Source organism: Podarcis liolepis (genome assembly GCF_965112155.1).
Source record: "Podarcis liolepis genome assembly, chromosome: 14".
Taxonomy (NCBI): Eukaryota; Metazoa; Chordata; class Lepidosauria; order Squamata; family Lacertidae; genus Podarcis; species Podarcis liolepis.
Genome location: NC_139569.1, coordinates 4,873,140 through 4,899,493, shown reverse-complemented (window position 1 = coordinate 4,899,493; position 26,354 = coordinate 4,873,140). Strand labels below are relative to the sequence as shown.

At 42.8% G+C, this 26,354-nt stretch overlaps 1 protein-coding gene across 2 annotated transcripts in view; it reads right to left on the bottom strand.

Moving 5' to 3' along the window:
- The window catches only part of MAD1L1 (mitotic arrest deficient 1 like 1), a 464,357-nt gene that overhangs the window by 210,919 nt on the left and 227,084 nt on the right, over nucleotides 1-26,354 (bottom strand). For both annotated transcript variants that reach the window (XM_083474732.1, XM_083474733.1), the window contains exons 14-15: nucleotides 20,725-20,813; nucleotides 10,775-10,865 (exon numbers count right to left, since the gene is read on the bottom strand). In XM_083474732.1, the coding sequence (XP_083330858.1) occupies nucleotides 10,775-10,865; nucleotides 20,725-20,813 (180 nt within the window). The remainder of the gene's footprint in view (nucleotides 1-10,774; nucleotides 10,866-20,724; nucleotides 20,814-26,354) is intronic.

Below are 26,354 nucleotides of genomic sequence, written 5' to 3'. Positions count from 1 at the left end.
TAACCATACTCTCTGCGGCCGCATTGCATGCTGGAATTCATCGTTTTCTGCTAAGGCAGAGGGGCGTCTCTGCGTCTCTCTCTCCCTCCTCCTGCGTTTCAAGTGTTCTGCTCAACTTTGCTCTTGACCCCTCCGCCTTCCCGTAGTTGTTGCCTGCTCTCCACTAAGGCAGAGGCACCAGCCAGCTATGGTACTCCAGACCCTTTGGCTCCGGACTCTCCATTCTGCCCGCCTTGTTGCAGCCGCAGCCACTCCGCTTAGTCCTCGGAGCCCCCTCGGCCCACAGGCGCCTCCTGCGGAGAGGCGGGGGCCACATGGTGCCTGGGTTGCATTGGCAGCTCAAGAGCGCCTGCCTCCACACATGGGCTGAAGGCGGAGGCCCCAAACGAAGCCCAGAGAACGGGAAGCCTCTCCCGACAAGCAGCCAGCTCTTGCAAGAAGCAGGAGGAGGAAGAGAAAGAGGCACAGGGACCTGCCTTGTACCAAGCCAAACCACTGCTCAGTATTGCCAACCCTGGCTGGCAGCAGCACTCCAGGGTTTCATGCAGGAGGCTCTCCCAACGCCACCTGGGGATGCCAGGGGTTGAATTTGGGACTGCCACTGAGTCATTATTATAATTAATTGAATTTACATACTGCCCTGTACTCAGAGGTCTCAAGGCAGTTCACAGAACAAAATCTAAATCTAAAACCACAATATATATATAATCAAAATAAAAACAACAACCCAATAACATCTCCCCCCACCCCCCAAAAAGAACCACATTTTCAAAGGGCATAGGATGTCAATCAAATCAACCAAAATCCTGGCTAAAATGAAACGTTTTTGCCTGGCGCCTAAAGGCACCCTTTTTTTCAAACTATAGTCCGGCCCCCAACAGTGTCTGACGGACAGTGAACAAGCACCCTGTTTAAAAAGCTTGAGGACCCCTGGTGTAGTAAATGCAGATATCAAGAACATCCCCAGCAAAGGAGAGTATATCTTCTCTCCCAGAAAACAGACATATACACACCCCGGTTAATCTACTCCTGTGATAAGGTTTCGTCATATTTCATTTGGTTGAAGTAGGAGGCTAAAATGTTTATGCATTTTGGCAACATCATGTGAAATGTATAAGGTGAATATTAACCAGCACTGAAGAGAGCTACAGAAAGATGCTAAAACAGCTTCCCTCATGAGCCGTGAATCTGGGAACTTTGTGGATTTAATATAAGACATATTCACTCCTTTTTAAGTCAGTGCGTGTTGTGAAGACTTTTGCTCTACAAATATAAAACTCCATGCACAAGAGAACCAGAGTGGTGTGGTATTTAGTGGCAGAAGAGAGCCAGGCAACACTTGGGCTCAAATCTCTGCTCAGTCATGGAGCTCACTGGCTGACCTTGTGACAGTCACTATTTTTCAGCACAGCCCACCTCACAGGGATGCTGTGAGTATAAACAGGGCAAGTGTTATTTAACATGGAAAAAATGAATTAACGTATAGGCACCAAGGTGTTCCATATTAGAGATGTTTACAGATAAACTTTCCTATGTGGTTAGGCTGAGGTATATTGACCGGCCGAAGCACATCTGGAGAGAAAGGAGGGATTCGAACCTGGGTCTCCCCATTCTGGTACAAACATCACACTAGCAAACAAATGCTACTAGTCCATAAGAAATTTTGCTAGTTTGTCTGCTCACAAATATTTAAGTTTGTCTTTCATGGCACACCAACAGTTTGCTTTTGTTTTGTTTTCAAGAAGTACAAGAAAACACATCTCCCTTCCAATTTGCAAAGACTTCCTTGCTTGGCTGCCTTAATTGGCACAGGAAAACAGGTGAGTGGCTATTTACAAGTCTGATTATTCTAGTGTACGTGCTTGGGGGGGGGGGGACACACAAGCAGTTTTCTTTGGTTTTAAAACATTTATATTCCAACTTTCAAAAGTAGTACTGAAATTATCACACACACACACACACACACACACACACACACACACACACACAGGCTTGTTCCCATGTGCATATTTCCTTCTTTAATGACAATCATACCGAGTCCCCTGCTGTGTATTTTCAGCTCCTGATAATTTGTAATTAATCCTAATCAACCTACGTGGTTCTTCAAGCAGAGGTGTTTCCGCCCCAACAGTCTGCTGACTCACACTGTACAAAATTCACATACGAATTCTTAAACTGCCAGGTTAGCATGCAGCTTGCCTTCATTCCTAAGTGACTGAAGTTCTGGTAACAGGCTGGTCAGTGCAGTGGAGTCCAAGCTGTGAAAAAGAAGTCTGTGAAAAGGGGCAAGGAGGGGGAGACTGAAGGGAGTCCTTAATGGCTTAACAGAAGGGCACCTTGACAGGATGGCTTCTCACCTTGTTTTCCTGGCAGTGTAAATGGATGCATGTGCTTGTCTATCCTGCTTACTGCCTAACAGTAAATCTGTCAAGTAACTTCACATTTGCACCAGGTCCTAACCTCTAAATAAGTTATCAAAGACTAGATTAAGGGAGAAGCTGTGTAGAGAGAGGGAAATTCTGGTTGTATGCAGAAGGATCTGTTGTGGATTCTCCTAAAGCAGGCATAGGCAAACTCAGACCGCCAGATGTTTTGGGACTATAACTCCCATCATCCCTGACCACTGGTCCTGTTAGTTAGGGATGATGGGAGCTGTAGTCCCAAAACATCTGGAGGGCCGAGTTTGCCTATGCCTGCCCTAAAAAGAACCTGCACCTACACCAGGCTTTACTATTCTGACGCCAGTAGGAGTTGCAGTCCAACACCTCTGGGGGGCAGCAGGTTGGCAAAGATGCCTAGACTCACTCCATCACCCCTCCAATACCAGGAAATGAGGTGGGTGCTTCGTTGTGGAGGACTACTCAGCACCAGTACAGATCAGAGGTCTTCAGGGCTATGTAAGTGGGTTTAAGGGTGGGGAATAGGAGGGAGCCTACCGGCTAGAAAAATGTCTTACCAACTTGTTGGAGGTCTATCCTCCAAATCTTGGAGCTTTGGTCCTCTTCTGGGAAAGGATAGCTTCACTTAACTATCCATGTTTACTAATACACCCTCCTGCTAATCCTTCTCAAGCAGAAATAAAACCATCACTGCAAGGCATCTGGAAATGCAGATAAACATCACACTCCAGAAGCAGCAGTGCTTTCCTTGCTTGAAGCCTTATGAGTCTTAAAGATTAAGAGATGTTGTTGTCCCCGCCCCCCTCTGAGCTACAACCAGAACTTTCCCTCCACCAACCAGCTGTGAACAAATTAGAAGTGGCCCTAACTAGTGGAAGCTCCCTCTCTAAGCATATGGATCCAATTAAGTCACAGCACAGCTGATTTTTAAATAAATCTTCCTTGAAGCAGCCACAGAACTTGAATATATATATATATATATATATTCCCCTACAACTCTGAAGAAGGAAAGGCAGGAGAATTGTATTTGCATAAGGAACACTTCACCAGCCACCCCACTGCCTGTAAACACAGGACTCCTTGCAGAAATAAATGCTAATTGAGAACTCTTCAGAAGTCTTTCCTCCCACTTCACCAAGCAGCACTGATTTGATCAATCCTCTATTTCCTGGCTTCAAGTTGCCAGCTCTTTCAAGGACCTGGAAGGGAGGGGGGTGTTGCAGAAGAGGCCTCTGCCTTGAAAGTGATTTAAAACTAAGCCACTTTTTGGAATATCTGGTGCCCGCCCAAAGAGCCAATTGCAAAGCAGTCACCACAGGCTACCCTCTGTCTGGCAGCAGCTACTGAAGCCGGGAGACAAAGGAACAATTTTAAATAATACTAGGACCTATTTCTGTCCATCATTCTAGCCACACATACCCCGTCTTATTCCCTCAAAGCTATCAAAGATTTAGGGTGCACAGGGGCACCATCACCTGGCAATTCTTGACTCTTCCCGTCTTCCTGTAACCTGAGGTTTTTATTAGCAGTAAAGATCTGAACAGTGAGTAATATCCATGCTACAGACTTTTATAGGAGTGAAGGAAAATCAATGCCGCCTGCAGCTAGGTGTCAAGAGCCAAGGGGGTAGCAGGAGAGAAAGGCTGTGGAGGTGGATGGCGCCTCCAGCCATAATTCAACCTGTCCCCACACAAGGCAAGAGTATGAACAAATGTCAGGTGTTATACAGCCTGCTGCACACAGTCATCAATATCTCAATTTCATCACTTGCTAATACCAAGTTTTGAGTAAAGTAGGAAGAAAATCAAACTGTTTGCAATGCAATGCTGGTTGTTGCAACGCCAGTATCAATATTCAACTCACTTCTGGATTTCCAAGTATCAATCAAGGGTCTTTAACCTAGAGATGTTGTTTGCAGATGATGCAGCCTTGACAACACACTCCAAGGAAGCTCTACAGCAGGGGTCAGCAACTGTTATGTGGTTTTGCCTGCAGGGAGTCTGGCTTCACCACCACCCTGACAAAGATCAATGTCCTGGATCAGAATGTCACTAGTACTCCAGGGATCAGCATTGGTGACTGAGGTAAGTGACTTTTTCTACCTGGGTTCCACCATAACCAGCAACCTCTCCATCAATGCTGAACTGAACAAGTGTATTTGCAAGGCAGCTACAGCAATGGCTTGCTTTTCCAAAAGGGTGTGGGAGAATATGGTGCGAATGTCCAATACCAAGATGGTGGTCTGCCAGGCTTGTGTATCGAGCATGCTGCTTTATGGAAGTGTGTCAGGGGCAACTTACAACCAACAGAAGCAATGTCTCAAGAATTTGGGCATCACATGGCAGGAGAGAATCTCAAAGAGGTGCTCTCCCAAGCCCATATTCCCAGCATGTGCACACTCCTGTCTGATGTCCACCAACTGGAAAATGGCAGTATCCCCAAGGACGTGTTCTACAGGGAGCTGGCTTCAGGTACCAGGCCTGATGGCAGACAAAGATGTCTGCAAACATGGCATGTGCCTGAATCACATGTACAACAGAAACAACCTGCTGCATATACGGTCTTCTTTTACTTTTCAGCAGGCAATTCCATAACTATGCTCCTTTTACTATGTATTGTGTTCATTACACAAAGAGACAGAAACACACACACACACACAAACATCCAACCTAACTTGTCCCAAATTGAGCTTCTATATAAATTACATGAACCCAATACATTTGTGTAATCCATGTGATTTATTTTCATAAGAGAATATATATATTGCAGAACCACAGATATGCCTAGACTTGTAGGACTTTCACACACAACAAATAAAAGTGAGTTGTTGGTTGTTGTTGTTGTTGTTTTTTTAAAAAGGAAAACAGCACAGCAACATTCAAATAACTCATGCTGAACCCTTGTGGGCTTGTAATTTCATGGCAAACACACACTACTTAACAAGCTGTAGGTCAAGTCAAAACATGTGGGAAGAGGCAGCCCACTATATTTTAGTGCCTGAGGGAGATAATCCAAACAGTAAAAATATAGCAAAATAATTGACAATTTGTTGCCTTTTAATATTTCAAAATCTGCTATCTGCAGCCAAGAATGTACATTTCTTTCTTTCTTTCTTTCTTTTTTGGTCACAAGTAGTGGCCAATGGGAATATGCAACACCCAACAAGCTCCATCCACTTGCCATAGCTGCAGCATCCAACTCCAGGGATTAATGCACTATTTTCCACCGCACATATTCCAAAGCAGTGCAGTTCCACACTCTGCTGCCTGGGATATTTTTAGAATTGCAAGTGCCTTCACTGATTCCCAGCTGTGTGTGGTGCTGATGTCACAGGTGAGACAGGAATTAAATAGATATTTAGTACGTGGAAAGGCTATGAGATATGCTTCTGTGATAAAGCCTGCTGGTGCCTATGGGGAATTCAGGCTTTATTTCATTTGGAAGTGAACTTGGATCTTCAATTAGGTTCCTCTGGAGCAAATGAGACAGCAAGCCCTCAAGGCACAAGCTGATTCTTCTTTCCATTCTGTATCTGTACAGCCCCTCCTGCGCAATTGACTCTAAAGCAATGTTACGAATCATCATCATTATCACCACCATCTCCTCTTACTCTCTGTATCACCTTTGCTGGACAAACCCCTCTCTACAGCATCAGTGTGTTTATGTGGTAGAAGACTGTAACCACGCAGTAAAAAGATACCTAGAAAATTTCTGATTTAATTATTTGTACAAAATAAATAAATAAAATACCATATTATGGAATGAATTTAAAGCAGTGCTAATTTACTGCTTCACCTAACACAGCCAAATGAATTTACCAGGCTTATTTATAGGTGGCCCCACAAATTCAGGCTTATGGGTGTATCCAGGGCATGGCAAACACTTTGTTGCATGATGTGATGGTCCCTGCTAGCCCAAGGAGGTAGTGGTGCAGGTATACCTGAAGAAAACTCACCTGGAACCACACATTTATGCCAATTACTGCCTGGTCACCAATGCACATTTTCTGGGCAAGGTGACTGAGAGGGTGTTGGTGGTTCTACTGCAGATGGTCTACTCTTGGGTGAAGCTAATTATCTTGACCCATTACAGTCATGGTCCAGACCCACTTGGAGGACAGAATTGGCCTCAGTCACTCTGATCACCTTCTTAGGGGGAGGGAGAATGACAGGGGGGATGGGACCTTATTGATTCTCCTAGAGCTCTCAATGGCTCTGGATACCATTACCCACAATAACCTTCTGATTAGACCCTGTAGGTTGGGGCACTATGTTACAGTGGTTTTAGTCAATTCCAGAGAGTCTGATGGGTGACAGTGCCTTAGCTTCCTTGCAGTTGATCTATGGGGTGCCACAGAACCTGATTTTGTCCCCAATGCCATTTATATCTCTATGAAGACATTGGAGTAGGGTCAATAGAAGATCTGGGGAACAGTTATCACCTGGATGCTGAGCATACCAGCTCTTATCATGGGCCCTTCAGCTCCATCAGGATCTGGCATGCTTTGGCAGCCCTGGACTGCCAAGAAGAGGAAGGAGAAGAGGAGGAAGAAGAAGAGGGGATGGAAGGTGGGCACCCAGGGATGGAGGAGAAAGTTCTTCCTCTTGAGACTCTCAATGTCAGAGCAGAAGCTGATCTGCTGGCTCTCTCTCCTGCAGAACAGAGAGCCTCCTCAGGGTGAGGGGGTTTTGACAAGTGAGGGGTGGGGTGAACTAGAGGAGGGGAGAGCAGAGTTGGAGGCTAAAGTGCAGGGCACAGTCTTGTCACCAAGAACCAAGTGCTACCTTCATACGTGGTTGGTATCAGTTGCACCTGCCCAGAAGGCATGCACATCTGCAGCAGAACCATAGTGGGATTACTAAGAGCAATCCCAAATGTTTAATAGTACCATTTGGGACCTGCCACTGCTACTGCCCTGGACTGACCTGCTGGGAGCCTCAAGGGCCTTGCCCTGTTTCTCTCCACCTGGCTGGGGCGCGGCCTGACAGGCTCCATAAAGGACTGCTGCTGCTGCTGCTGCTGGGCAGAGAGGGCTCCGTTTTTGTTTATTAAATTGTTTTTATTTTTTATCTATGGCATTTTAAATTGTGGTTGATATTAATGCTGTATTCTTAGTTTTAGATTTTTGATGTGGAAATTGTTTTCCATTTGGTTGTGTACTTTCTGATGTGTTTTACTTATTGCTTATGACTTTTGTTATGTTGGTAATCATGTAAATCTTGTAATGTTGTAAGCCGCCTTCAACATTGTTGTAACTGTGGAAAGGTGGCATACAAATAAAATGATGATGTTGATGATGATGACCATCCTAGGCAGCCTGCTTCAGTCACAATTGGACCTGCAATCTGCAAACAATAAATTTGATGTTCAAATCAGTGGGTTTTATGAGCTACCTAAGCACTTTCATAGGATAGTGTCAGCCCTTCTTAAGTTAAAGAACACTTGAAATCTTCTTTGGCAATCCTTTTTGATGCTTTAGTCCTGCTTCCAGTGTGGCTTGATCAGGGAAGAACATCATCATTTTATTGGAAGAGTGTAAAAGGATGGGATAATTAGCAAAATGGGAGCAGAAAGATTTCAATCATTCCTGCTGGAGAGAGACCTGGGAAGCTAATTGCTTGAAGGATGTTAAGGACTGGTCTAAAGGCACGGACTGTGAATAGAGAAGGCCTTAAAAAAGCTTCCCAAATGCAGAGAATGGCTGAGGACTAGACTATGCTGCCCCAGAGCTGTGAACTGACAGCTATCTGCAGACAAGGAAATCACATGAAATATGAGACAAATGAGCTTGTAACCTGCTGGAGAACCAAAGCTGCTATAAGCACTCCTTGGAGACTAGGGCATCCAAACAACAAACCCAACATTTTCATCAACTTTTTATGACAGCAACCCAATTAAAGGTGAGCTGGATGACAGGATTCACACCAAACATGGCTTGGCGAAGGCGTTCAGTACCTCTCATCTCCCTGTTTTATCAAAGCCATCACTCCCTGCTCTCCCCACTGCCACTGCCCCCCGCACATCCCAATCTTCAAGATTGATAATAAAAGAGAAATCAGATTCCCCTCTAATAGGTGTCAAGATAAAATCAATGGTCTGGTCTGCCTGAAATCTGAGTAATAGAATGTGTGTGTGTGTGTGTGTGTGTGTGTGTGGTTGTTTAAGAGAAGAAAAACAAAAACATCACCACCACAAAACAATGTACACGGCAATGGGGGGTAGTGGAAGGGGTGGAAATTAAATTGAACAGAACACCACAACAATTTTGTGGTTGCTGCACCTAAGAGAAGTAAGAAAGGCAGAGACAACAGCCCCACCTTCACTTTGAGAAGAAAAAACCTCAGTCTCATGAGTTGGCCTCAAACAATAAACAGTAAGGGCAGTAAGGAAGCAAAACACACATTATCTTTTACTTCTACAACAATTTCTGCTTTCTCTTCTTCACAGACAGCAAGTATTTTAAAAAACCAAATTTCAAAATGAACTGCTGGTTATTGTTTATCTATGTTCTGAGAAGAAGAATTATTCCATCACCACCACAACCACACAGGTTTCAGAAGGGAGAAAGTAAGTGGTGCCTTCATAAAATGAGATTAGTTGGGGTGGATGTAAGGATTCCAAAGGAAGAGTGTGCAAAAAGGCTCCCCCACACCCCATCCTACCGCTTGCAAAGTATTTGTGTCACAATACTACAAGGTCCTCTGCATCAAATTTGTGTCTACTTCTCTGCTAACTTTCAGTTAAGAATCCTTGTCAGTTTCAAGAAGGAAAGAAAAGATGAAAGATCAATGCATTTAGGATATGTGTTGGTGTCACTTCAAATACAAGCAAAACAATCATCTTTATTTTGCTACCAACCCACATGTGGCAGCATCTGAGTTCTTCCCAAATAAGCCTGGCCAGTGAACAGAATATAGTTATAGAAGGAAATCTTGGAAGCTGTCCTCAGTGGTCTGATTTCAAGAACATAGAAGAAGCCAAGAGACGCATCAGGCTTGCACAAAACACAGGTTTGCACATTAGGAACGGGATCAATATCAGCAGTAGAAGTCCATTCGCTCCAGTGGACAGAGAGTTGCACTTGGACCTGAGAGACCAGGGTTCAAGCTCCAGCTCAGCCATGGACTCAATAGGTGGCCGTGGGCGAGTCACTTGTCTTCTTAGACTCAGTTCCCCACCTGCAAAATGGGAACAACAGTGACCTACCTCATGGGCCTACTGAGGACATGAACGAGTTTGGGGTGGGGAACCACTTTACACAAGGAACTGCTCCCTCCTCCTTCTTTGGGGTGACAGCCACAGAACCATATGATGGACATAATCCTATGCAGTCTTAAATTACACCATAACACTTTCATGAATGGGATGGAGGGGACAATAACACATGGTCGAGTTTGGAAAGTTACAGTAAGCAAATTTTGCTGCTCAAAATCCATTATCTCTATAAGAGGTTATAGCTGGGTATTTCCATCATTGATGGTGCATCCATATTTAGGACACTTGTTCAACTCTTGTTGAGCCTCATAATAAACAAATTTATGTATGTACATTCATAAGTGCAAATGTATGTATGTATGTATGTATGTATGTATGTATGTATGTATGTATGTAGTACAGGAAAGCACAAAGGGGATTATCAACAGCAGGACCTCACTCCTTTTGAATAGATTTTTCCCCCAGCTGGAAAACAATGCAGGAACATGAAAGAGATTTATAAAACCATAACTGAGATGGGGAGAGTATGCAGAAAGAAATGTAGTCAATCAGAGCAGAAAAAAATTGGAAAATAGCCATGTAACTGCAGATCAGAGACAATGGAAAAAGTGGTACTTCTAACAAGCTATAGAACTCACTCCTCCGGGTGGCTACAATGGCCAACAATCCATGTCACTTTTTTTTTTAAGACTGGATACATCTATGGAGGACAGATCTGTCGGTAGAGACAAGAAATAATAGCCAGAAGAGATGCTCCATGTCTGAGGGCACCTCAGACTCTCAATGTGAAGCTGTGGATGTATGGAAAAATAGGACTTTGCTTATGCCTGCATTCAAGGAATTAATTGTAACATTAAACTCTACATTTGATTATTAGTCTGCACTCAGATTCTTATTTCTAAGCATTCTAGGCCTCTGAACAAAACATTATCCATTTATCCAATAACAGAAAATACTCCAGGGTCTTTATTGGAGTGTACAAAATATTATGAGGAATACCCCAGTATGAAATCATTATGAAAAGATGAGAGTGCAGGATGGGTTCAGCTTCTGAAACATTGTTCCCGGCTGAGGAAGGGCAGAAATACCAGATCCCCCCCACCCAGTCATCAGTCCAAGGGCTGTAAGCCAGACCCTGACAAGCTTCCTAATGCTGTTACCTGAAGAGTAATCTGTTCCATCTTCATCTCCAGGTTTCTGTTCTCCTCTTTCAACTGGCTTCGTTCAGTCTCCAGTTCTTCAATCTTTAATCTAAAGGGGGAAAGAGACAAACTGGAACCTTTGCTTTTGATACCTGTGCCACAAATAAGTCTCATAATAACTGAGAGAAATGCTGAGCAGTGAGCATCACATGTGGCCAAGGAAATATTTCAGCCTCAGGCCAACCAAGGTCTTCTACTGCCTCTGTCTCATATTTATTGAACAGGCAAGAAGGAAGAATGGTGGTTCCCCTCCTGTAGAACTCCTACCCAAGAGGATGCTCATTTCTCATGTGCAGGAATTGGAAATCTGTGACCCTCCATATTTTACTGGACTCCCAGCCTGCATCATTCCTGACCAATGGACATGTTGGCTAGAGCAATAAGCGTGAGTCCAACAGCATTTGGAGTCCCACATCTTCCCACTCCTGCTCAAGAGTAACCATGAATTGATCAAGTCATTGGTTCCTTACCTAGGATAGTTAACAACTATTAAAATCTTTGGGTTTTGATTTCTGTCAATAAATGCTTCTTATATGCTGGAGATGGACCGTTTGTCTGCAGACCCACAGTCTAAACAACCCTGTCAGTCTAGAGACCTCCAAAACTGAGAGCCTCCATAATAAAGCTCTGCTGTTTTTATTGTAATTATTTGTATGTTTTGAACATATTTTATATATGCAAATAGTTTAAGTCTATTAATGTTTAATTATTCTTTAATGATCATTTTCCCTATGTTTTTAGCAATATTTGTTTTCATCCGTAAGCTGCTTTGAGTACCGTCAGGGGAAAAGGTAGGGTATAAATAAACAAATAATGGTGGTGGTGGTGATGATTGTAATAATAACCTTTATACAGGATAATGAAGAAATAACCAAAAGCCTTTCATTTTGTGGTTTTAAGAGTTTGTTTGATTGTTGTGTCTAGAAAAGTTTTTTTAAAAAAAAAAAGTCTTTGAAAATGGTATTCATAATGTTTATTTAAATCAGCAAAGTCTGTTTGTCAGCAAGTAGGATTAAGTAAGCTTCCTGGGATACAAATAAGATTTTCTTGCTGACACCTTATGAGAAGCCAGTCATCGGAATTGCTACATTGTAGATTATTTATATTTTCAGCACTTAACAGCAGAAAATAATGTGTTTCTTTCGCCCCATTCACTACAAACTTGATCACAATCAGGAGTCAGTTTCTCAAGAACCTGCTTGCCTTATAATCTGTATCTTGGAAGAAACCCCCACCCACCCATCCTTCAGTGCTGGAGATTTTTGTGTTTTAGGGCTTCATTTCTAAACCTACGTAGAGCTCATAAGAACATAAAGAAAACCCAGCTGGATCAGGCCAAGGGCCCATATATTCCAGCATCCTTTTTACACAGTGGCCAACCAGATACCAATAAGCCCGCAAGCAGGGCATGAGGGCAACTGGTATTCAGGGCCACATGCCTCTGATCCTGGGGGTAGGTGCACACGGAGCCTTATCCTCTATGAATCTGCCTAATCCCCTTTTAAAGCCGTTCAAGTGGGTGGCCATCACGGCATCCTGTGGAATCAAACCCCATAGTTTGACTATGTGTTCTGTGAAGAAGCACTTCCTTTGGTCTTCCAACATTCAGCACCAGCAGATGCCCCTGTTTCTAGAATTACGAGAGAAGGCAAAAAGGGGACTTGGAATACTGTGCACAGTATTCCAAGTGTCAAACCACATATTTGAATAAAGTTATTGTGGTATTGGCAGTTTTATTTTTGACTCTATGCTTCAATGGACACCATGTCTCCTCTCTACTGACTGGTAGTCATGCCCCAGTTGAAGATGTAGACAGGCAGGCTGTGGTTATTATTCAGAGAGAACAGGCACTCTACACATGTTCAAGTGTGCTTTCTTCTTCACTAGTATTTTGTCTGCTTCAGGGCTGAGCTGAAGGCATATTGCTTGGCCAGTTACTGCAGATCTGTGGTTCAAATTGCGCCATGAATCAGACAACACCGCTAAAGAATACAAACTGCTTCCCCCACCCACCCCTTTCTAAGGAGAGACTGTGGAAAATAGGAAAAAAGAATTTCAGCTATGAATAGAGCTTCAAATCCCTTGAAGGGTTTTCCTGCAACAGATGTAATTGAAATTAAAATTATCCCAAAAAGCAGGCTCTGAAGGCATAAAAATGCAGCATTTGAAGGCACCTCCATGGCCCTCAGAGAGCATTTTAGCTCGAAGGCAAGAACTCAACCATACTGCCTCTGCTCTGAGCTGTGAATCTGTTTTTTCCAGGAGGTTGGCCCCCTGAGACACACACACACACACTTGAAATGTTCAGGAGTTAAGATAAAAGGCATATACTGTATCCAACAATTACAACAGTTTATTAAGAAGCAAGAAACCCACACCCGACATTCATCTAATTTACCTGGTGCTCCTAAGCTAGTCTTACTGCATGCCCATTACAGAAAATCAAAACTTCCCTGAATGTCAATGATCATCCTTTATTTCAGACAGCAAAGTACTGAGTGCTTGTCTTTTTTGAAACATTAATCTGGCAAACATGGTCATAAACATGGGAATGAACTATTTCTGATGTGGAGCCATCTCCATCTCTGCAAGAGACAGAATCTGCTAGCTTTTCCATTCTTGTCCACTTCAATAATTTAAGTTAGGATCAAGTTCCTTCTCCAGTATCCTGGTTATACCCCAAATACGGCAGCACCAATTGGCCATTGGCCTAAGTGCGGTGCTATTCTGGTAATATAAATCATTTTCCAGGGAAATTCCATGCAGTCTTTGATTCAGTAGGTTGATTGCTTGTCGTAACGTGCCAAAGGATTTGGGAGGGAACCACAGGTTGATGGTATAGCACATGCTCAGCGTGGAGAAACTAGAGGGGTTGACTGTCGAAACTAGAGTGGCTCACACATTATGGTAAGCCAAACTATGGTTTACTCTGAAAGAACAAGCTTGTGCACCCCACTCCTTCCTTGCTCAAGTCAGAAGGAAACAAACCAGAGCACTGGTTCAGTTTTATATATAAATCAGGATGTGTTGGAGAGAGAGAAAAACACAAGTACTAGTTCATCTATATGCCCAGTCAAACTGAGCCTTTTGGGGATAGAGACCAGTTCACATACAACTGCTCTTAAGCCCTATGGGTCTTTGGTATAGGAAGACCTATAAATCTGAATAAATTATGTGCTGGACTGTGGCTAGTCAATGAGCTTGCTTTGTGTCCCTAGCACTTTAATGCACTCTCTCTCTCTCTCTCTCTCTTCAGATGAATTTGTCTTCCAAGGATCCCCAAATCTATCTACTATGAAACCTACACCATTATAGATTATTCTAGAGTATGGATACTCTGTGAAACGAGGGCACTGCCAAGGGCACCTCCATAATCCTGTATGAACTGAGAAGACATCCTGGCTCAGGGGTAGGAAACATGGTGTGCCCCAGAAGTTGGACTACAACTCCTATCAGTGCTGGCCACTGGCTGCACTGACTGGGGCCGGTGGAAATCAATGTTCAGCAATATCTGGAGGGTATCACATGGGCTTCCCCTGCTCTAGAGCAAGGAGGAGACAGGACTGCAGTGATGGTGAGGCAGTCTCCTGGGAAAGCTTTCTGTCTTAACTGATCTTGTTGGGAAACCCCCAGAAAGCTAAATATACCTAGCCGGCTGAAAAATCACTGTCTTCATTGTTATATCACACAAACCTTTCAGTAGCCACAAAGGAAACACCAGCATTATGAGAAACACAGGTGGGGGGTAGAACACTCAAAAGACAACAGCAAGTGCTGTGGTCAGGCATAAAACAGAAGGGAAATGAACCCTGTGGCTGCAACAACCCTTCAGACTAAGCGTTCCAAAGAGCAGCGATGTTGGGAGCAGCACAACTTCCAGCAAGTGTGACTAATGGACACTGGCAAGAACATGACTTTCTTTAGAATTACTGAGGCTCTACCCAGCCACTAAATCCATAGACAACATTTAGGATTTACTGGAGTACTTGTTTGACAGCAGAAAGAAAACGTTAAGATTTGTTCCAGCTGAAGAGGTCTCTTCATCTGCTGCTACTTAAGTCTTTGGGGGTTTAAAAAACAAACAAAGCCAACCTAATAGTCATGTTCCTCTTCTTCATCCTTCTCCTCCTCCTCCTCGTTCAGGTAAAACCTGTTACTCTGCAAACCTGTTCATTACAGCATGGTCAACAGAATCAAATGCCAAAATCAGCCTTTAGTCATACAGCTAATGTGCTTTATGGGAGGCAGGGTGTAAGTGAGGGACTGACAGTGTTAATATTGTTTTTGTCATCTCCTCAGAAGTAATAATGTTGGAAAAGAATTTCACATTTAATGTTATAAAATGTTTGATAAAAAGAGTGCTTTGTTCTCATGAGTAGGAAGGGAGGAGGGGAAATAGATAAAGTCTTTCAAGCTTCCCAGGGAAAATTTACTTTCCATATTAAAGAAAAAGAAAACAAAGGGTTTCTATCTTTCTTTTTAGAGCCCTCACACATAGGCTATGAATACAGATTTGGGGGATTAACACAGGGTGTCTTTGTCCTCCCATTTCTGCATTTGTTTTTCAAAAGTGTGTGTTTAATCACAAGGTCTGTATGGAAGACACCTATAATAGTCTTCCTCAACCAGGTGACCTGACATTCAGATGTTTGAGACTGCAACTCCTATAAGCCCCAGTCAGCATGACCATTTTGCTGGGATCCAAAAAACATGCAGAGCACCAGATTGCTGAAGGCTGCTGAAAGCACAGAATCCTTCCTCCTCCTGAACCTCCCTCAGATACAATAAAGGATTAAAAAAACCTAATTACTAGTCATGTGATATGGATGGGGTGGGATAGATTGATGTGGTTTACCTACTTATGGTAGCGGTTTACCTACTTATGGAAAGTGGTTTACCTACTTATGGTAGATTTGAAGTCAGGACCACCTAGTTCATAGCTTCATCTCTCAACCATTATGCTACGGGTGTGGAACCAAGGAAGTCTCACATCCCTTGGCTCCAGCACTGTAGGTTGGTCACAAATTTTAACACTGCTATGGATAGGGTGAATACTGGCAGTATTATCATTGAATAATAATTCCCCCGCCCCTCTTTTCAAAGGCAGGGTGAAGTATTTGAATACTGAATTTCTAGAAGTTCCGGGAGTTAAACAGCAAACAGCAGATGGTAGCTGAGGGGGCAAATGTAAGATACAATAGAATACATTCCCTATGTGCTTAGGTTAGCCTGGAGGTAACATGGGACAGAAAAAAGAACTTAAGAACCCCAATGGATCAGACGAAATGTCTGCTTAGTCCAGCATCCTGTTCTCACAGGTGCCAGTACTTTTTTTCTCTGTCCTGACAAGGGCTTGTTGTAAGCTGCTTCAGGTAGCAGGCAAAAGAGGGAGGAGGAATGGACAGAGAGTGCAAATTATAAACTTGTTACTTCCAAAGGCATCAGAGTTGTCATCAAGCCTGGGAATACTTGAAAATCCAACTGTTTTCCTCTTCTGTCCTTGACATTGTTGGCAAATGGATGTGGCAAATGTTGATTTATGAAGATTAACACTCATTAATGGGCTTTGGAAGGGAAAATCAGAAGCCTATAGGTTGTCCTATTTGGGGAAGGTGCTGCGGTCCATGCCAGCAGATCTGGTTAGTCATTGATAAAATGTTTTGAAACCTTCCAGCTCCCAGAAGGCAAGGAACAGAAGGCTGGTTTTACCGATAGAGCTGCACCATATCAATCAGAAGACGAGCATGCATATTGTTTGCAGAATTTTTACATTTCCCTGTAACATCATGCATACCATATTTCAGAAAAGTAGGAGAACTTTAGACTCTCTTTGCTTTATTCAGTTCTCCAAAACTATATTTACTGCAACAGGTTTCCCCAGGTTTCCCCAGACCTGGTGAAACATAAACACTGGCATCAGCAGAATCACAGAACTGGATCATCTGTCTCAAAAATACACATAATAAACTCATAAGAGGAGAGGCAGAAGCTGCAGGGTAAAATAAAGAATGGCCCCTAAACAGATGGACTCATTTAAAAAAACAACCCAATTGGTAGATCATTAGCTGTAAAGCAAAAAGGGGGACATTCCTGTGGCCAATTCCGAAGCTGTGTTCTACTGGGACAGTTGAGCAGAACACGGGACGCTTTTTTGCTGCATTTTCCCTCTTTTATATCAAACTGATTGAAACCTTGCGTTACCAGCCTAGAGACCAAGCAAACTACACATTAAGAAGAACTTTTTAAAGTGCAGCTTTTGCACAGTCAGCTGCAAGGGAGAAATGCGTAGTTTAATCTTTCTTTTATACCACAGAGACATCCGTACTTTAAAAATGACAGCAGAGAAAGCACATTTGAATGTAAAGCAATGAAAACACAACTGCAAAGTCTCCCATCAGACCAGGACACTAATGCAAGTCATCACAGATCTAACAGGCTTCGTCTGAGCTTTTTATTTTAAATTAAAACAACCAAACTTTTGTTGTTGCTGCTGCTCAGTTATTGGTACAACTGCCTTGGAAAGGGAGCTGTAAAAGCTTTAATAACAGAACGAGGAGTTATCTATTTCTACCACAGCTTTTATAAGGGCCTCCGAACCCTCTGCTGGAATGCTGTTTTATAACTTCTCTCTTATTCAATCACAACATGTACACCTCTGCCATCTGCAACAGCACACTAGGGGGACTATTTTTTTTCCTGCTGGAAGCACATCAGTGTTACAAAAAGGCAAGACTCTGAGTCTTTCTTACATGGATGCCGACAGATCCTCTGTTTAAAAGGCAGGCAGCTAGTAAAAATCAAAAACAAACAGCAAGGCTGGTTCCATGGGGAGGAAAGCAAATGCAAGGGATAAGCGACGAGGGAGCCGCAGCAGCAATGCCAACAAAGACAGTGCAGGAGATTTAAGAGGTCCCGCCCTCATAAAAAAGGGGTGATGTAGATGCCAACACTAATAACATGCCAACACACAGCCGTAACACTTTAATAAAAATATGAAGGGGAGATAGTGTCAGCAAATAAAATGGACATAAATTAGTTTATTATGAAATCAGTTTCAATAACAATATGCGTCTGTGGGAAGGGATGGTTATTGTTTAGCTGTTTTGTTTTTAATTATTTACTTGTTTTTATCTTGTATTTTATTCTGTGAACTGTCCTGAGATCTTATGATTAAGGGCGGTATATAAATCTAATAATAAATTATAAAATAATGACAACAATATTAGGGAGATTAGAGGTCAAGACAATTTGTCTGTTACTATAAACATTTCAATTTACACAGACACACACACCATCCCAAAGAACGCAGTTTGGGTGTGTTTCAAAACTTTTTTGTTTACTCTATAGGGAGCTCACACCAGCAATTATTTATGTACTAGGGGCTTCCCTCTGTGCCTGTGTTGCTTCTACACACCATGCTGCCAACCTGCCTCCCTTTACACCTCACCCAACCTCCCCACCCCACAGAGCTCCTTCGACCCCTCCATCCTCACCTGCTGATGCCCCATTGCCAATTCCCTTTTTTTAATATAAATATTTATTAAAGTTTTCACAGTATTACATAATGAAAAAGAAAAAAGAAAAAATAAGAAATAAAAACAGTTAAAAATAATTCCATCTTTACATCACTTATCTTTCATTTACTTGTTCCCCGGACCTCTTCATACCTCCCTTTTTTGTATTCCAGTTCAATTTATTAGTTCAGCAATTCCTTTCCCTCCTTATTATCCTGATCTTTAATCTTAATATATTATAACATTAAATTTTTACCTATGAAAAATCCAATTTTTCCATATTCTAATAAACCATTACAGCTAGAAACCACTTAACTTCAATCCAACATCATTCTAACATTCCTTTATTTTGCAATATTTCTGTAAATAGTCTTTAAATTTCCTCCAATCTTCTCCCATTGCCAATTCCCCTCCCCCCCCCCAACTGGTCCAAAACTTCCCAACCCACCTGTCACAGCTCACTCCAATCCCAAGATCCCTTGGTCAGGGAAGACAGTAATGGAGAGGATGAAGTCTTTCTCCCCTTTGCCCGTCCCTAGCCGCAGACAGTAACACTGTCACTGGCAATGGGGAGCAGAGTGAATAGGAAACAGCCTTCCACAGCAACCATCGCACCCACATTGACCTGCTGCCCACCTGCCTGCAGCTACCTCCTCCTCATCCCAGAAACCATTTCTCTCTTGTGGGCAGCTCCCCAGCAACTGCCCTACTTCACTGCCATCTTCTTCCTCCCTGCTAAGACCAAAGCAGTGGTATCGGAGTCTGATATGAAGCCAGAGCAGAGGACGGTTGTGGGGAGCTGCCCCAGCCTGCTCCTCTGTGGCTCATCTTCAATGCCTGCTACCTGCACTGACAGCTCACTTGCCCACCTGCCTGCCATTCTGCCTTCACGCCACAGTTGGCACGGATGCCTTTTGGTGACAAGGCAAACTGCAGTGTGACAACATCTTTTCTTACAAAAATATGGCAAAGTAAGATTGAATAGTTTTATATTTATATCGGTGCGAAGTACAGCAAGGTTTAATCATCGATGTGATTTGAATTAACTAAGATTCCTTTGGGCTCATCATGCATATCCAAGTTAGTTTGCATTTTTGCTCTTGCTCTTGCAGTTCCAAAACGATTTAACTGCAATCTTAAATTATCAGTTACCTACTTCACAATAAATACAATCCCTGAAAACCATGGGTGAAGATGCCTGTATTAGGATTCTGAAGTGAGAGAACAGTTTATATTAATTGTGGGATAATTTGCAGTTCAGGAAGCAAAAGCTACCACTCAGTGTTAGAATGACCGACTATCATCTGCTTTAGGAAAATGGAACTACACAACAGTCAAAGTATCTTTGGAGAGTGGAGGAAGGTTAATGAAGTACTATGGAAGTTAAGAGATTATAGGAAGCAGCAATGGGAATTTCAGCTCAGCACTTTCTAATATTGTTCTATCTTTGGGCTCCCCCTCTGCAAGATGTCCAGAAGTGGGGTGGCTACAAAAAAGGGCCTTTTCTGAAGTGGCTCCCCGTTTATGGGATGCTCTCCCCAAGGAGGCTCACCTGGCACCATTTCATTTCATTTCATGTTTATACCATATATATATATATATATATATATATATATATATATATATATAGGGGGGGAATCTCAAAGCGGTTAACAACACATTAAAACATCAAAGTATACAATCAAGGCAACATAATTAACAGGAAACTAAAATATTATCTGAAAGATTTCAAAATAAAACATTGCAAAGGAGGTCAACTACAGAATGCACGTTTAACACAGCAAAGTTAACCCCCCCCCCAAAATCAGAAGAAAACATTACCAAAAGAAGTAAAGTATAAAATGCACATTTAAATTCATTATATATAGGCACCAGGCAAAAGCTTTCATCTATAACCAGGCCTTTGACCTTTAACAATCTGTGACTCTTTGGAAGCAGTTGGTATGTTTTTAATGTTATTTCTTCTTCTTTTTTCCTTTCGGTTTTAATGTATCTAATGTGGGGGTTTGGGTCTGTTTGTTTGGTCACTTTGCTTGCCCTGGATAAAGCAGCCAACAAATTCTATAGAGAGGGGGGTGCAGAGGAGCAAAGCTTCATTTTGACAGACATCTCAGCTCTTAGCTTTGGGTATTGCAAACTAGAAAGAAAAGCCACCTTAAAATGCCTGCTTTTCCACACAGGTTGGCAAACTGTTCAAGAGTTCTGCCCTCTTGTTTTCAGCCTGCCAATTAGCCAGGAGAGAAATTTTAACCTGAGATTATGGTTTAGTTAATTAATCATACCAATTAAACTTCACAGCCCTATCACTAAGGAATTGATTTCTTCTTCCTAATTAGATGGTCTTGGTCTCTTCTCTTCTCCCTGGGTGCCCTGAAAGCAGGAGAGGAGGCTCACCTCAGCGCATTCACCTCCTCTCTAGTGATGAAGACACTCTGATGATGGGCGCCTGTCTGGCTCTTCAGCACCTGTAGCTCTGCCTCCAACTGCAAAGCAAGCAAAGGGATGCAAGTGAATCTCTCCCTCTTTGTTTCCCACTCCCCAAAGACACATAGATTTACATAGGAACACGTAGATACAAAAAGCGATGGAGGAGACAAGTTGATGGGAAGAGTATAATCAAAAGGGAAATTGTGTCCATTCCTGAGTAAGCAGCAGGCCTGAAGGTTTGAGTAAGCACCTCCTCACCTGCCATGCCTCTCACCTTGGTAAATAGATGCCAAAACACTGCTTTATGGATCATACACTACTGGTTAACTAGAAGAGGGAGACTTATTCAGGGTATTCTGGCTTAATTTGTTTCCACTAGTGCCGCTTCCAAGGAGGACAGGATCTCTGCAGTAATGACATTTTAGCAGCATCTGTACAGTAAGCCCATAAATTACACAGGAGTTACATTCTGGAGGTCACGCCTGACGCCAAAATCTTGTATAGTCAAAACGCATTGGGGAAAATTGTAGGTGGGGTTGCCATCTATCTATCTATCTTTGCTAAGCGTATAAAGCTGAATGCACACAAATGAAATGTGCATAGGTTCTGAGTGTATAGTAATCAAATAAATGTCGAGAGAATGCTGAGGGTCCTCAAAACTGATCTTCCTCTAAAAGAAAATGGTCTGCCACCAAAGCAAATGCCAGACTACTCCATCCAGTTCCTCCCCTTGTCAATATAAAAGGGAGAGCCAAGCCAGAAGCTTCCTTGTTTCCTCAGTTCTTGGAGACAAATAGGAACAAGATAGTAGAGCTTCAAGGACTAACGCACGTGCTCTGGGCTCTCCAACATCTTGCACCACCAAAACAAACAGATAGACAAATAAAGAACATATCCTCATGATGCTGACACAAAACCATGACACATACAGTAAGCAAAGGAATGGAAAATCATTACCCTTGCTTTCCCCCCCCCCACCCCAATGTCTATGACAGCAGTGTCTCACATCAAATGTAACTAACCCATAGAAAGGACTCTGTGAACTGAGAACAGGGATGTTGTATGTACCCTTGCTGTCTATGAATATCCTGCAATAAAAATGATTTTTTTAAAAATGCACATACCCCCTCCTCTAAACTAAAGGCATGCTGAAACAGCATTTGCCTCCACATATCTGATTAAACTCTGACAAGAGAAAATGTTTTGGGTTGACTATAGATCACACTGGCTTGTAGGACATCTGTCTGGAAATGTTAGGACATCCTTCAATGCCATGCCATCCTCCCGGCCAGCCCTCCCATCCCACCCAAGCCAAAACAAAGACTGTTCTTTCCTATTCCGTTTTTCTCTTTGCCATCTGCCATTTCTTTAAAGCTCCACAGAAAAATGTAGTGTTTTCTGCACACGTAGGAAAACAACGAGCAAGCGCTGCCCTAATTAGAGATGCAAACCAGGGGAAAAACCACACACCAAGGGCTCAGTCTTCAGCACCAAGGGAGATAAGCTATTAGCATACAGTATCCTTCAGCAGTGCTGGCGAGACTCACACAGCATTCTAATTCCACACTGGAGGAGGAGTGGGTCCAAGTGAAGCCAGATGGTACTAAGGCTTTGGCTTCATTAGGCAGGGCAAGAAGGGTGGGTGGGGAAAGGGCAACTTGTTGACAACTGTAGAGCCACTCCTCGTCGTAGGAAGCAGTCAGAAATGAAGCTGCCAGAGCATATCAAAGGTTTGCAAGGCATAAAGGACGCAGAGGCATAGCTATTAGAACTAAGAGTGTGGAAAAGAAATGGCATCACTAAGGGCCTGTTTTGCCAACAAGGAAAGGAGATTCAGGATGTTCCATCCCCCCAAAAAACCTAACTTCTGATTGCTTCCCAAATCCAGTCACAACAATGGAGAGGGGTAGGGAGTACAGTTGCACCTGTATCCCCACAATATAAAAATAAAATAAAGTTAATGTATATTGGCTGGCCGATAAGATTATCACAGAAAGAAACATTTCTCTCAATTTTCTGATTACAGAGCTTCTCTCTTTCTTAGCACAACCCATTACAGATGGCCAGGATAAAGCAGGTGCCCTAGATAATTCCAGGGATGTGAATTCCAAGGCATCAGGCCTGGAAGGAAACTTTCAATTCCACCCCACCTTTCTAGCACAAAGCCATTTATTATGTGCTTTGTCTTCCCATTCCTGCCGAAGGTTGCAATGAGGTTTGTTATTATAGTTCTGTGCTGTTCTCTGGTCTGCGTGCGGACAGCATCCAAAGATGCAGCGCCAGTAAATAGGCTATTTATCATTGGCTAAGCGGCCTCAGCCTTGAGTCCAAGTGCCACCTGCTCTCTTGACATGAGCAGATAAATTGCTCCTGGCTCCCTTTAGAGGAAAAGGCAAGGGGTTAGTAATAGATTGCTGTGGCTTGTGACTGTGTGTTTATGGCCAAAGGAAGGAGGTTGAGCATATTATGAAAGTGTGCATATATATGTGGGAGGGAATAGCCTGTATACTTCTGAGTGATACAGCGAAGGGTGTTAACATTGGAAGGATGCTAACAAGGCAATGTCTACCCCCAAACAAATCCCATGTGTGGATTTGTGTTTTAATGGCTGGTTTTTTTATACACGATTTTTTGTCTTTTATGTGTTTTAATTATTGATATATTTTGTTATTTATCTTTTGCTGCGTATTGCCTTGGGCTCTGCCGAGGAAGGTGATTCACGGATCCTGTAAACAAGTAAACAAGGTGCTCCTGGTGGTGCTGATGGAAGCTGCAATTTCCACATCCTCCCTTCGTGGCAAAAAGACTTGTTAGTATAAAAACAAACTGCCCCAAAGGGATTATTACTTACCTGATAGTCTCTCAAACAGAAGATTCCATGAGGAATTGATATCACATTTGAAAAATGGAAGCGTTGTTTGATAATTTATTGAATTGCAGGATTTCATCTTTGGACAAATGAGAAGCCTAATACTGTGAGTGGGTCACCAATCCCACTGAGTTGATGAATCACTTAACAGCACTCCACAGCTCAGAATCAGGCCCCCCCCCCATTACACCTGCTATACTGAAAGCTATTATGGACAGCCTATTCTTTATATCAGCCAAGGCCTTTATGACATGACTAAGGGCACATCCATAAGTAAAATCCTAAGCTGTGATACATGTGTAAAATGAAAGCAAGATGAAGTGTTTTGACCATGCAGTGCAGTTTTGGACTGTGCTAGAGAGTCTTCTGTTGGCTTCACCAAGCCACTTCTACAATATATGACTACTCTCCATCAATGCAAGACACACTGAGGGTTGCATCTTCTTATAGTATGAGAATGTGAATTAGGTCCCGAAATTGGCCAGGCCTGTTATGTTAGAAACTTCCTGCCCTTGCCTGCTCAACAGAACAAGACTTTCTGCTTGGACAGAGGGTCAGAAACCAAGGAGGAAGTAGCAGCAGATCCTGAGGGAAATACAGTGGTACCTCAGGTTACATACACTTCAGGTTACAGACACTTCAGGTTACAGACTCCGCTAACCCAGAAATAGTACCTCGGGTTAAGAACTTTGCTTCAGGATGAGAACAGAAATTGCGCGGCGGCAGCAGAAGGCCCTATTAGCTAAAGTGGTGCTTCAGGTTAAGAACAGTTTCAGGTGAAGAACGGACCTCCAGAACGAATTAAGTACTTAACCCGAGGTGCCACTGTATAGTTTAATGTTATGTGCAAACCAGGCCGCCGTGTCAAACTTATGTAAGGGCCGCTCATTTAAACAGAGACATTAAAATGTCACTGGCATGATTTACTGTTTCTTTCGTAATCATGCTTAATGTTGTGTTTGCTTTTTTGCATCTGTAGTACGTTCAGCTGGCATTTCCAGGGTGCTATAGAGAATGTCTCAAATATATTTCAGGAGTGGTGAATGGAAAATGTTTATTATTATTTTTAAAATCCAATATGCAACATTTTGTACCTACCAACACTGAATTTCATCTAACAGTTTGCCGAACAATGGGTAAGTGGTAGGAAATTGCCTAACACTCTTTAATCTAATTCCAGTATAATTATCTCACATAGTTTCTATCCTTTCTATTAATGAAGATGTTAAAACAAATCTGAAAATGTATGGTCCTCTGTTTGTGAGAATGTCCCATTCAGGGCCAACCTCCAATGCTAATCCTCAGGGAAACAATAAAACCAGAATACTTTGGCTGGATGCACCAGAAATAATATATGCATTTCGGCAGAAACCAAGAACATTTCTAACATGACTGGAAGAATAAAATAATAGCATTATGGGTTAGCTGTTCTTGCCTCATTCATTTCCACTTTACCTGTCTTTTGAGATGGACATACAGTTAGTTTACATTCACCTAATGGGGACCATTAGTTTGAGACTATCCAACCTGATCTTGGGCAAAGATCCTCCATTTGAAGCCTGAAAAAGTTGTTTCCAGTTAGGAAACATCAAATTAATCCAGGACTTGATGTGCGCAAAATGTGCTATGTAGTACGATGTGGGCCATATGTGGGTGGCTGCATCTGAGTTGAAGCCTGGAGCTAATTCAACCCTGTTCCAGATGCAGGCCTATACATTTTGTCACTCCTTTCCCCTCAGATACATTTATTTTATTCCCTAACTGTATCCGTGCACACACAAATACTTGTGCCATCATTGCTTATAATGTTTTGCTTTTCATTTAGCATTTTTTTTAATCATTCCTCCAACTTCCAACCAGTGGAGGCTGCCCCTTTTGGGAAAGTGGGGCAGTGTCCACCAACCTCAGTCTGCTATCAGCTAGCCCCACCTGCCTGCCTTCTTAAACTCGTCCAGTCCAGGGGCTGGCCCTGGTTTTCACTTTCCTCTTCTCTAGGTCAGTGTTTTTCAACCACTGTTCTGCGGCACACTAGTGTGCCGCGAGATGTTGCCTGGTGTACCGGGGGAAAAATTGAAAAATTTGAAAGATTTTTTTTTTTAAAAAAAAAAGTCAAATTTTCGCCCACTAGGCGTGCGCCGGACTGTGTCCACCCTATTTCCCATCCATCCTGGGTGGGGATCAGATCGGATGGGATCGGATGAGAGCGGACGAGAGCGGACAGGTGGTCCGCTCTCATCCGATTCCCCATAGAGAGCAGCGGGGCGCTGACATCTCCCTCTCCGCACACAGTGGTGGTGTGCCTCGTGATTTTTTTCATGAAACAAGTGTGCCTTTGGCCAAAAAAGGTTGAAAAACACTGCTCTAGGTAGAGGATGAGGGCAAAACTAAATTAGTTGGCTCTGTCATCGCCTTTCACCCCACTTACTGTTCCATATCCCTGCATTCTGCCACACCACTGCTTCCATCCACAGTATGGTAAAGGGTGCAGGCCAAATGAACTTTAGGATCTTAACCCCACTATAGGCTTTTGAAACCACAGAAGCTAAGTGGGATGTGCTCGTCCAGCTCAGTTTGCTCCACGGTGCCTGCTGCATCTTGTCATCCATAAGGAATTAGAAATGGGAGCACAATACATTTGTATTTGTACTTGAACTGCTGCTCTTCTCTTCTCTCAGAGCTTAGTCTTAGAGCAAAGTCTCAGTAGACTTTAAGGTAAAGGTAAAGGTAC